A 12913-nucleotide genomic window follows, 5' to 3' on the forward strand; every position below is an offset into this window, starting at 1 on the left:
TTGATAGAACTAGATAATGTGCATGCCACAGAGAGATATAAGGGACATCTTTGGCTGGGCAGCATGTACTTTACCAGAGAGCTGCCCTCTGACTAGATAATACACACCCCACCAGAGGGGATAATTAACATACACCCCACATGGGAAGGCCCATACTAGTAAAGGCCATGCTAGTTTAGATCTGGTCACATCAGGTCAGGTCTGGTAAGGATAGGTTAGATTATGTTAAGGAGTTAGGTTTGGTCTGGGTATAGCTGTACTTAAAGCATGAAGATTTGTGATTGGGAGGACAATGATTGGCAGATATTTCAAGATCGGCAACATTGGCACTTTCTCTTCATTTATTACACACACAAAGACAGAGTATTGTAATTATCAAAACAGCAGTAGTTGTGGCATTCTGTATCAATGGCACATAAGTCGTATAGAATGGCTTTCATTTAATTTTCAAATGAGATGTAACTTATTTATCTTTTTATTTTTTATTTTTTTAAAGGGTCATGGTAAGGTACTTGACAAATGTCAGGGCTGATCTATACATGTGTGCCCAAAGAGCAGCTTATAGATATAATACAGACTGGCTTGGTGTAGCAACTATGACGATCAATATGCCTTCAGCCTCCCTGTGCTGGCCTATACCATGCTAGAAACACAAAGTCACATTAGAGCTTCTACATGATTGTTGTTTCATTGTCACACACTACCTAGCTACTCAGTGTGACATGATAGACAACACAATATTCATTGGGATTATGCTGTAACACAGGTCTTGTTAGCTGGCTGTGTTCCCTAACTTTTCAGGCATCTTGTATGAGAGAGAAAGACAAGTGATCTTGAAAGATCAAGAATCAGGAAGTATTGGGATAGTGTAAAAATATATATACATTAACTAAATGAATAGAAATAAAATCAGGAGTAATGGATGGATTATTTAAATTAAAGCATTAGGGTAGGGTAATTGGATTTTTTTTTTTTTTTTTTTTCTCATTTGAATGTATGTGATGCATGTATCTACAAGAACTTGTTGAAACACTATTCAAGATTTGAAGAAAAAAATTGATGCAGAAAGTTAAAAAGACAGGTCACCACTAGCATAGTTCCTTTCCTGTATAATACAACTAGGTAAATACTCACTAAAACATCACTTATGTTATTCCAAACAGGCTGTGATTGACTGTTGGGGTGACTGCTTATCTCATGTCCTTTATCTATTTATTGTATATGAACAGTTGGTTTATAGTTCCTCAGTCCAGTAGAAGGATTACAAAGGAGACCTTTTGGTCCATAACTAGGTCAGATGCAAAAAAAAATATAATAATGATGAATAAGTAAATAAAATAAATTATATAGTTTTATAATTTTCTCAATAACTTGTTTATGTTGAGGATGGAACCAATGATGGCATGTGGTGGTCCTGCAAAGATGCCCATTTCTAAACTTTCCAACTTCGTCACCTCCATTAAGAGGTGCAACCCCAAGGGGCTGACACTTGGTGCCCAAAATCTTTATCAACTTCAACTGTATTTTTTTTGCAATATTTTCATGCATTGTCTTCACAAAACACCTCAACAACAATGCTTATATTATTTTGGTGCAACTTGGTATAGCAAAAGATTTCACTTGCTGATACCTTGGATTAATTTTTAATGTACAGGTTTGACATTTGTCACATGTAAAGTGAAAATGGAAAATTTATTTATTTTTATTTCATTGCAGAATGCCAGTATAGACGACTTGGCCACCATGAGAAGCAGGGTGAAAGCATGACAATTTTCTAGTTGAAACTCTTTTGACACAAAACTTTGGTAAGTAAAGGTGTAACTTTTCTTCCTTCCACAAAGATTACCTATAGTTTGTTCTCAACAGTTGTCATTTATTCAGAACAATTTTTTTCTTTTTCTTTTGCTCAAGTTTCATTGACTGAAAACCCATTGACTCACAGCCGTTGGCAATGATCTTTGGGTCCTCCCATATACCCCTCTTGGAAGAAACTTTGTACTCTTGTCTATACTATATTTGTGTGTTACTGTTTTTATGTCTGGTATTGTAGTAGTGAAGAAAGACTAGTAAAAGAGGTATGGAAGGCAGATGTGGAGGGAGTGAACATGAGGGGGCAACCTAGGATGAGATAGATGGATGGGGTAAAAGGGGCTTCGGGGAAGAGGGGAATGTCTGTTGAGGAAGGACAAGAGAGGACAGAAGACAGGGGTGAATGGAGAATGGTTATATATGGATGACATTGTGATGCATGAGGTGGAATGGGTGGGGGATGGGGGGTGAGGTAGTATGTGTGAGAAAAATTTGACGCAGCCCGAAGGGATTTCTCCCTGTCTTGTCCTTTTCTGCATGGGGGGATGGAGAGGTGGGGTCACTGATTTAATGAAACGGCCTTGCTGTGGATGTGCTGTGTCTTGCGACACTGCTTCTGACCCAGGGCAGTGGGCAAGATGCAGGGATGACCCATCATCCAGGAGGTGCCAAGATAAGAGGGAGGGTTTAGGGGAGTGGAGTGTATTAGGGATGGAATGGGTGGGAATGGTTTTATGCCTTTGTTTTTTGGCTACCTCCCTTGTAAGGAGGAAAAAGCCTTTGGTAGATGTTTGTATGTATGTGTGTATTGTAGTAGGAAGAATGGGGGAGGAAACAAATCTGGCTGTCAGTTATTTGTGTTTGAATTGGTGAAGCGGGTGCATTAGAAGTATGTGAAGAGATATCGTGGGCCTGGTTGAAAGACTAAGTGTTGGGCCCAAGACTTACCATCAGATGGAGGCAAGGAACATGGGTTTTTGAAAATGGGCAGCAGGAGAAACATGATTCTCTTAGATGCATGTCTTGGAGGGCTGCCGCTTGCAGATACTCGTCATTGATTCACAATTCATGATGATAACTATTGCCTCAAAATTGTTCTTGAGCTCTCTCATAGGTCCCTTTAGGAAGAAACTTGTGTCTGTATTGTATTAAAGTGGGACTGTTTATGTCACCAACTTGTAATAAGAGGAGAGAAGTAGTTGCCACTTGTCATATGTCTCAGTTTGAAAAGGTGGAGATAAAGTTGAAAGCTGATGGAGATTGGTCCTAGTCTGACACTGATAAATGGGAGGCGAGGATGTTGATTGGGTTTGAAGATTGATAGGGAGATGACTGTGTATGTATCTCACAGGACCTTTTCTTGTATCTTTTGTCGGTTCTACAATTTTTACTACTTTCCTATCTATATATCAATAAGCCTCTTCCCTGTTATGAGGGAGGTAGCCATCCCCTACCCATTCCACTCTTGTCTGTTTGTTTCCTTTTTAACTTACCTCCTTATAACTGACAGACTTAGAAACAAGGTATGGATTTTCTGGAATGTTTGAAGTGAAGGTCCATTGATGGTATTGTTTAACCTAAAGAAAATCCCCTCAGGATCATTTGACCAGAAACAAATCTATTTATCAATCTATATACTAAAAGGCTTCTTCCCTCTCACGAGGGAGGTATCCATCCTTTACCCATTTAGAAAATCTCTTAGCTCCTAGTGGATGAAGGGTCTTCCCTATCCCCTACCCACTGCCTAGGTCAGAAGCAATGCAGCAAGGCACAATGCCTCCACAGGTGACAGTTACTGGATGATATTGTTTGTTTTCAGTCCTGTATTTGATGCTCTTTACTCACGAGACTTTTTCATGTTGTTCTTCAGGGAAAATGGATGGTGAAATCCTTTCTCTCAAGTGGAACAACCACCACACAACATTCTATCGTATTATCAGTGATTTGAGAAATAAAGTAAGTATTCTTGTGTAGTTTGTATTTTAAGGAATGTGTTATTATTAAATTAGGGAAATCAATTAATCATTCGGTTGCGCCTGGTTTCTCTAGCAGAAGACCCACAGCCTTCAGGGAACTAAACTAGATAGTTAGAAATGATAAACTTTTGTCTCTTGCTGTAGTGTAAGTGGTTGATAAGAATATTTCCCACCTCTTCCCTGTTCTGCCTTTACTTCCACATATATCATGCCATACATTGGTATATGTATGTATGTTTTGTAACATGTATCATATTTCTCAAGACTATCTATTTATATAGCAAGAGCTTTTTTCTCCTTATGAAAGAGGTAGCCAAGTCAAAGGCATGTACCTACTCCCACCCATTCCACTCCCATCCACCACACTCCCCCCACCCTCATCTTAGCTCCTCATGGATGACAGGTCATCCCTGTATCCCACCCACTGCCCTGGGTCAGAAGCAATGTAGCAAGACACAGTACATCCACAGCAAGGCCACTTCACTTAATCTATATCCTTTAGATCTGTGGTTCTCAACCTATGGTTCAATGAGCTCTTGTTAGTCACAGTGGTTCACAACTAGGACCATAAAAACAAGAATTAGTGAGATTTTGTGGATGCTCTAGGGTTTCCTTCACTAGTGGTGGGGTTTCTAGGAGGCTAATGAACAGCAATACATAAGCACAGGGTACATAAGGAAAGAGGTTGAGAACCCCAGCTTTAGATTCCAAGTCCCTGCTGCATACTTTGCCATAATTGCAGTCACTCCTTCATATAACTTTGTCTTTGCACTCATCCTCAAATATGTTTTTCACAGTGCCTTTCATTCCACACAGCTATTTATTTGCCTTGTATATTCTGGGGCAGTGGACAAGATGCAGGGAGGACCCGTCATCCAGGAGGTGCCAAGATAAGAGGGAGGGTGGAGGGGCAGTGGACAATATGCAGGGATGACCCGTCATCCAGGAGGTGCCAAAATAAGAGGGAGGGAAGAAGGTGGAGGGGAGTGGAGTGTATTAAGTATGGAATGGGTGGGAGTGGTTTTTATGCCTTTGTTTTTTGGCTACCTCCCTTATAAGGGGGAAAAAGCCTTTGGTATATGGTATATATGTATATTCTGGGAGTGGAATTTGTGGGGATGAAATGGGTGGAAGTGGATTTGTGCTTTTGACTTTGGCTGCTTCCTTTGTTAAGAGGGGGAAAAGCCCTTGGTATATGTATATTTATTCTGTAATTCACCTCCACAAGCTCACTGGCTGAGTGGGTTAGAGCATCGTCACTTGTGGTGAAGGTCGAGGTGAGGGCTGTTCAAATCCTGCCACCAGCAAAGTTGAACCAAGGACATGGTTCATTAAATTCCACACTACAAAGTCCATACTAGCCTTCTAATGGGAGGAGTTTGTGACGTTAATCCATATCATCACATACATATACCAAAGGTTTTTTTCCCCTTACAAAAGAGGCAGCCAAAAAAACAAAGGCATAGAAACCACTCACACCCATTCCATCCCCTACATACTACACTCCCCTCTACCCTCTTCCCTCCCTCTTATCTTGGCTATCTTGTTACAATTGAGATTATTCTTCATAAGACGGACAAGAAAGTGGGGTCTGCCCTTCTTGTTGGGCTTTGGGTGCTGATGAAAGCCACTAGTGATTACTGGATTGGTAATCCCCTTTGTAGGGAAATTTGCCATAGGTGGCAAATATATTTATTAATTATAAACATATAATGCTCAGTTGTTAACACTAAAGGAACTTGTACTTCTTTCTTAAAGTTTTCTTTCTTTTTCAGGATGCATATGCAGATGTAACATTAGCTTGTGAAGGCAAATTTTACCCATCACACAAACTCATATTATCTACATGTAGTGAATATTTTTCTGCAATATTTGAACAGACCACGTGTAAAAGTCCTGTGGTTATATTGAAGGACATTTTATGTAAAGATTTAGAGTTTTTGTTAGACTATATGTATATAGGTGAAGTGAATGTAAGACAGAGTGAGTTGTCCTCATTGATAAAGGCAGCTGAGTGTTTGAAAATCAAAGGCCTTGCAGTACCTGACGAAGAGCCAGCAAATACAAGTTCGCGGGCCAGTACCAGTCAAGCGGAACAAAGCAGAGAAAAGAGTCCTCCGCCAAAGCGAAGAAAACAGGAAAAGTCCGCCTCGTCCAACAATGCAACACACTGGACAGTTTCGCCTTCGCATTCCAGCACAACGCGTGTGGAGGAAACGAATGAAAGCTTTATGCAAGAGGGTACCTTGGCACCGCACGGCTCCATCCCCTCGCCACACAAGGGGGAGGAGGAGGCGACTGCAATAACCCCTATGGATCATATCAAAATTGAACAAAATGACGAAGAGCAAGAAATAGACTACCTCAGTTCTTTTAATAGTAACTTTAGTGAAGCCAAGGGTGAGGGTGTTGTGGAAAACAAAGATGGTAGTAGTTTAAATCCAGTAGTGGCTGAGATCTGTGACAAGGACATCACTGGCGACTTGCCGGACTTTCTTCAGGCAGCAGTTCAGAGTGATGGGCAGGATGGAAGTGTAGTTACGGGCCTTGGAGGTGGAAGCTGCAGCATGGGCGATTACTCCATGCCAACCAGGTATCATGGGGTGAGTATCAAATGTTCCTTGTACAGTATAAGAACCATGTGCAGTATGTTCCTTGTACAGTATAAGAACCATGTGCAGTATGTTCCTTGTACAGTATAAGAACCATGTGCAGTATGTTCCTTGTACAGTATAAGAACCATGTGCAGTATGTTCCTTGTACAGTATAAGAACCATGTGCAGTATGTTCCTTGTACAGTATAAGAACCATGTGCAGTATGTTCCTTGTACAGTATAAGAACCATGTGCAGTATGTTCCTTGTACAGTATAAGAACCATGTGCAGTGCAGTAAGTCCTCGTTATACGGTACATATGCATTCCTGAAAACCTTACCGCAAATTGAAATTACCGTATACCAAACCCATTATAACATGTAATAATAGGATATAGCAAATGTACCTTCTCCCTGCTCTTTCCTCTTCAAAATATCTAGCAGATACCGTATCTGTGAATTTTTCTCACCATAAATAGAACCAAGGGTAGTAATTACCAAACACTGTAACTGTGAATTTACCGGATAAAGAATGACCATATAAGGAGGACTCACTGTAAGTGTTTGTGCCAACATTGATCAATAACTTTAGAGACTGTAGGCTTATAGTGTCTTTTGCCCCTAAATCTTCAAACTATTCTTAAATACTGTGTTGATTGTAAAAGGGATCATTGTTGATTTGGAACACTATTGCCTTATGTCCATTAGAGTATTAAAGCCTAAAGGGATTTCTCCTCATCTTCTCTATTTCCACATGTGCTGTATTTTGCTGTATAACTTCTGACTAGTGCAGGGGCCAGGGATGACCATTTATCCGCAAGGAGCAAAGATGAAAGAGAAATAGATGACGGGTGGGTGCATGCCTTATTGGTATATACAACTGTTTATACTGAACTGCAGCATAGATAGAGAAATGAGGAACTAAGGTGGTAAGATAACATGGAAAACAAATATATGTGGTATGGGTGCAGGGTGGGTGATTGCCATGGCTGGCTACCTCTCTTGTAAGGGCGAAGCCTTTTTGTTATGTAGATAGATTAATCTATTCACATTTCCACATTAAATTTGATACAACTTTTTGCACACAACTGTGGTTATGTGTTGAGACAAAATTATCCGTGGTAGAGCTTTACTATTATTTATAGTGACTACTACTCAGACATCTATATCCACCTACCACCAGTACCACACAGAAACACATATACACTAAGATCACTAAACAACACCTTCAAGATAGACCACCAAAATAAATACTCCAGCATCCCATAGACATGAACCCCATAGAAGAGAAGAGAAAAAAAAAAAAAAAAAAAAAATCCCACAACTGATGAGAACCACAATGACATGTCTGTGCTCGGGTCACCATCCAGTATTAAAACATTACTCGACACAGAATAAGTCTGACCACAAATTCAGAAGACCCCAGATGTAACCACTGCACAGAAGACACGGAACACCTTATATCACATTGCCCCACAATAAGTCACTAGACAACAACTCGTTATATTTTCTTCAAGTGATTTAAGGTCTCAAATGGAAGCTGTTGCCAATTATCTGAAGGCTGCAGGTGTTCTGCAAGAGGGACCAGGGGGCAATGGATTGAGAGTTGATTAGTGATTACCACTGACCGGGGTAATGGGTAGGGGACTGGGATGGTTCTTTATCCACAGGGAGCTAAGATAAAAGGGAAAACAAATGGGTTAGATGCAGGGATGATCTGTCATCCAGGAGGCACCAAAACAAGAGGTTGGAGGGGAGGGGAGTATGATAGGGATGGAATGAGTGGTTTTTTTTTTTTTTTTTTTTTTTTTTTTTTTTTTCTACCTCCTTTATAAGGGGGAAGAATGCCTTTGGTATATGTATATGTAAATGGGTGAAGTGTAGGTGCCCTGGTTATTTTCCATATAAGGCAGGGAATGGGAGAAACCATTTGGTATATAGATAGAATTTATGTACTTCTGAATAAATGCATGTATTGATATTGGCCTTACTTTATAGAGCAATGCTAGGGTGGAAGGTCGTGAAGAACATCCAGGTTACGAAGGTTATGTTTCAACAGGAGTCACCTACCAACAGCCACAGCAACAAATAGTAAGTCACACCTTTTCCATACATTTCCAGTGTCATTTTGCTTTTGCAGTTTTATCAGTTGTGCTTTCCGAACCTTACTAGATTTTAATTGTACCCATGAGATTGCATTTTCATGTATGGATGACTTTGGTGTGGGTTTGTGTTCTCATGTACATCTACTTGTTTATCTGTAGACAGGGCACTTATCGTGTAAAAGATTTGAGTGAATGGAGCTTCTGAAAGGATGAAAGGTCCAAGTGAATATTCTTCCCATCCTCTTCATAACTTGGGTGAAAAGGAGGTTACCATGCAGCAAAGTGGTGGAAATATGCTAGTTCCAGCTTTCAGGCCCTTCAGCAAAAGAGCTGTGCCTTGCTGCATTGCTTTTTGATCCAAATAGATGTGGTAGGGAAGAGGGCAACACTTCATTCCCAGGGTGCAGCGGTGTGTGTGTGGGGGGAGGGTTAAAACTAATCTCATTTGTTAATGATATGGTTCACCACGTAAATTAAGCCGCTGCCCTTGATGTAGGTGAAATGTGTCTTGCTGCATTGCTTCTGACCTGGACAGGGTACAGGAATGACTTTTCATTTACAAGGAACTAAAATAAAAGGAAAACAAATGAATAATGGATGGGACTGGTTACCAACCTTCCTTATAACGGGAAAAAGGCCTCTTGGTACACAGATTAATGATATGGGTGTGTATGTATGTAAATACATATGGACAAAGTAACAAATACATAAGTGGGATTCACCTATTCTTTCCATATGCTCACATCATCCTAGTATTCTTTGATCAACCCTATTTGCCAGCTCATCACTCCCACTCTCTGCCTCTCCTATCCAACCCAGGTGCTATACCAGATTTAATTACTTTCATTATCCCATTTTTTCTTATAGCCATGTTATTTAATTCTCCTATTATCATAATTTTCCTAGCATCACCTACTGCCACAATCCATCCCTCCTGGCCTCTTCGCCAATCAACAATTGTGACGACATCTTGACAGGTTGTGAGAGAGGCAGAGGGGAAAACACACAAATAGAACGAGAGTTTATTCTTTAACTAGTTTCGCACTTTCTGAAGAAGCACCATAGTGCGAAACTAGTTAAAGAATAAACTCTCGTTCTATTTGTGTGTTTTCCCCTCTGCCTCTCCCACATTCAACAATTCCCTGAAATACTTTACCCATCTCCTATTAGCATTTACTTCCATCAACTGCCCATCTGCACCCTTTACTTGTTCCTCTCTGCTTGACCACCCCCACCCCACTCTCCTCACTTTCTTCAGATACACCTTTTTATTATTTTCAAAATTCTCTTTCAAATTCCTTCCCCATTTTACGTCTGCCTTCCTCACCTGGCACTTTGTTTCCCCGTTGTTGTTGTTGTTGTACCTCTCGTATAATTTCCTTAGTTCTACCTTGCAGTTAATCTTCATACAAGCGATAATAGGGACAGTTGTATCACAAGTACCATTATTCCTTTACACATAAGGTTGTAATTGACATGGATAAATGAGGTGTAGCTTTGGTCCATAGGGGTATCCCAGAATAGTCCTGAAAGTAAAGCTGCATGTTACCATGCAATCAATAATCTAGTATGGGGTATATAAATATACACAAATACCAAAGGCCCTTTTCCCATTTGTCAATTCAAAGCATACACTTTTCATACACAGTATAACCCAGTTAATGACCCTCCCATCTCATCTCCTTGAAGGTGATGGGTCATCCATGTCACTCCGCCCAGGTCAGGGACAGTGCAGGAAGGCACCACTGCCACAGTAGGGTCCAAAAGCCTGAGCTGGTTTACCCTCACTAGTTCAGTATATCACTCCCCTCCATCAGGAGGTTTATCTCTGAGGGGCTGACACTTGTTCTTTGGATTAGGCCCAAGTTCTCTCTATCAACTTGAGCTTCATTTCTTACACTTTTTCATACAATGGAGAACTGACAACCAGTGAATGCTCTCCTCTGTCCCCACAGCTTTCAGCCCCTGACACAGAAACAGTCTCACGCTGATACACTACAGACAACAGTCCAAAGTTTCTTCCCAGAGAGATCTGTGGAAGGTTCTGAGGACCACCACCTGTCACTGTTGGGACTACAGATTTTCTGCATAGTGAAACTTCAGGTATCAATTGATTGATTGACTTTAGCATATGGCAGCCCACCTCATAATCCACTCAATTTTTAGAGCAAATGAGAAGAGTATTCCTTCAGGCTACAACATCTTTTCATTCACAGTTGCCCTCCATTCATTCCTATCTTTTGCACCATCTTGCCTTCTTGACAAACATTCCACCCATCTATCCACCTTCATTGGTGTCTGCTTTGAACACTTAGCTAGATCTTCCTTATTCTTTTCATTAGCCTAAAACATGTCAGTACTTGTTGATCTATCCTGTCCAAGTGTTCTTAGTTGATCCCAGTTACTGTATTGCCTCCACACTTCTCACTTTGTCCATTCTTGTGATATGTATATTTCCCTAACACTTAAAAAAGAAAAAAAAAATCTTCCTTTCTGCCTTGCTATAAGCCTTCCTCTTTCTGTCAAACAACCTTCTACATATACACACACACACACAAAATATGGTAAAAAAAAGATACTAGCCACAATAATAAGACCTAGCCTGGAGTATGCTGCAACACTATGGTCACCCAGTACCAAAAAAAAATATAAAGAAAATTGAAAGAATCCAGAGAGCAACTACGAAGATGGCCCCAACACTTTCAAACCTGTCATATGAGGAGAGATTGTCAAAACTGAATTTACCAACTCTGGAACAAAGAAGAGAAAGAGGTGACCTGCTGACCATCTACAGAATCATGAAAGGCATGGAAGTCCTTGATAGAGAGGACTTACTAAATTGGGATAAGAGAAATACAAGGGAACATGAAAAAGAAACTCAAAAAGGACAGTTATAGAAAAGGCCTGGTAAAAAAAAAAACAGTTTTCCACTCTGAGCAGTGGATGTCTGGAACAAAAAACTATACAAAAATATAAGAGCAAACTAGACACTGCAGAATACAAAGACGGGACCAATAGACTGGATGTTTGGGAAATGTGGACCACCAAGTAATAATCATGGTGAGGAGTTACAAAGGCGGAGCATGCCAACAGGAGACCTTTTGGTCCATATCTAAGTCAGATGCAAAAAAATCATAATAATGATAGATAAATGAATAAATAAAAACTATAATAATGTAAATAATAAATAAAATACATATATAAATGCATAGGTATAGTTGAATAATAAACAAACAGATAAATAGTAAATAATATTAGATAGAACTAATAATAAATGAGAATCAAGCAAATAATGATAATAAACAAATAGACAAAATGGTGGAGATGTGTTTAAGAAAAAGAGTTGATGATAGCTAACAAAGTATTTAAGAAAAAGGTCAAACATAAGTACACATGGGAGAGGGTGGTGGATAGAAGGGTGGTTGATAGGACATTAATGGACTAAGTAGTGGTATCCAGGTAAAGAGTAGGAAGAGTTCTGGATGCCCATGTTCATAAGGGAGATGGGGGAATATGAGGTTTTTTTTTTTTTTTTTTTTTTTTTTTTTTTTTTTTTTTTTTTTTTTTTTTTTTTTTTTTTTTTTTTTTTTTTTTTTTTTTTTGGAAGGTAAGTTGAGAGTGGAGGATAGGTGTAGAAAGAGGAAAAGAGAAGATAGGGAGATGCTTAGAGTAAACTTTAAATGAGATGGAAATGAACCAGGAGCACAAGAAGCTGAGAGAAATGTGGGAGGTGGTGAAGGGTAGATTAGAGGTAGGAATGGGAATGTTTCAAGGAGGAAGTGACAAGATGTGCAAAGATTATATGTAGAACAAGGAGGATAGGAGGGAATAGAAGGATAGTGAGTGATGGGATGATGAAATGAAGAAGATAGTTGAAGAGAATGAATAAACATTCTAGGACTGGTTGCAAAATAAGATGAGAGAAACATATGAGAGGTACAAAGAAAAAAGAAGAGAAGCAAAACAAAAGATAGAGGAGGCAAAAAAAAGGAGAGCAAATGTAAAATGGGGGAGGTGTATGATAGGAAAATTTTAAAGTAATAAAAATATGTTTTGGAAGGAAGTTAAGACAGGAAGGGTAGGTGAGTCAAGTAGAAAAGGGAAGGTAAAAGGCACAGATGAACAGATGTTAACAGAAGAGGAGGCAGTAAGGGGGAGATGGGCACAGTATTTTAGAGTGCTGCTGAATGAGGAGGAGGATAGGGAGGGATTGATGGTAGCAGTGGGAGGCACTGAAAAATTGAAAGTGATAAAGGAAAATGGAGGAGAAATAAGAAAAGATGAGGTGCAAGTAGTTTTGAAAATTATGAGAGCAGGTAAGGCACCTGGGTTAGATGGGTGTCATGCAGAGTGTCTGAAGAAAGGAGCTTCAGTAATAGTGGACTGGCTGGTGAGGTTGTTTAATGTGTGTCTAAGTGAGGGTAGAGTGC

General features: G+C 39.8%; 1 protein-coding gene across 5 annotated transcripts in view; it reads left to right on the plus strand.

Moving 5' to 3' along the window:
• The window catches only part of LOC143036552 (uncharacterized), a 49498-nt gene that overhangs the window by 1863 nt on the left and 34722 nt on the right, over positions 1 to 12913 (plus strand). For all 5 annotated transcript variants that reach the window (XR_012967373.1, XM_076204053.1, XM_076204054.1 and 2 more), the window contains exons 2-5: positions 1717 to 1805; positions 3680 to 3765; positions 5561 to 6388; positions 8377 to 8469. Coding sequence is in view for 4 of the 5 variants with exons in the window: in XM_076204053.1 (XP_076060168.1) it covers positions 3685 to 3765; positions 5561 to 6388; positions 8377 to 8469 (1002 nt within the window). In the remaining variant the exon portion in view is untranslated. The remainder of the gene's footprint in view (positions 1 to 1716; positions 1806 to 3679; positions 3766 to 5560; positions 6389 to 8376; positions 8470 to 12913) is intronic.

The sequence above is a fragment of the Oratosquilla oratoria genome, chromosome 20 (assembly GCF_046742065.1).
Source record: "Oratosquilla oratoria isolate Oo_2021 chromosome 20, ASM4674206v1, whole genome shotgun sequence".
Classification (NCBI taxonomy): domain Eukaryota; kingdom Metazoa; phylum Arthropoda; class Malacostraca; order Stomatopoda; family Squillidae; genus Oratosquilla; species Oratosquilla oratoria.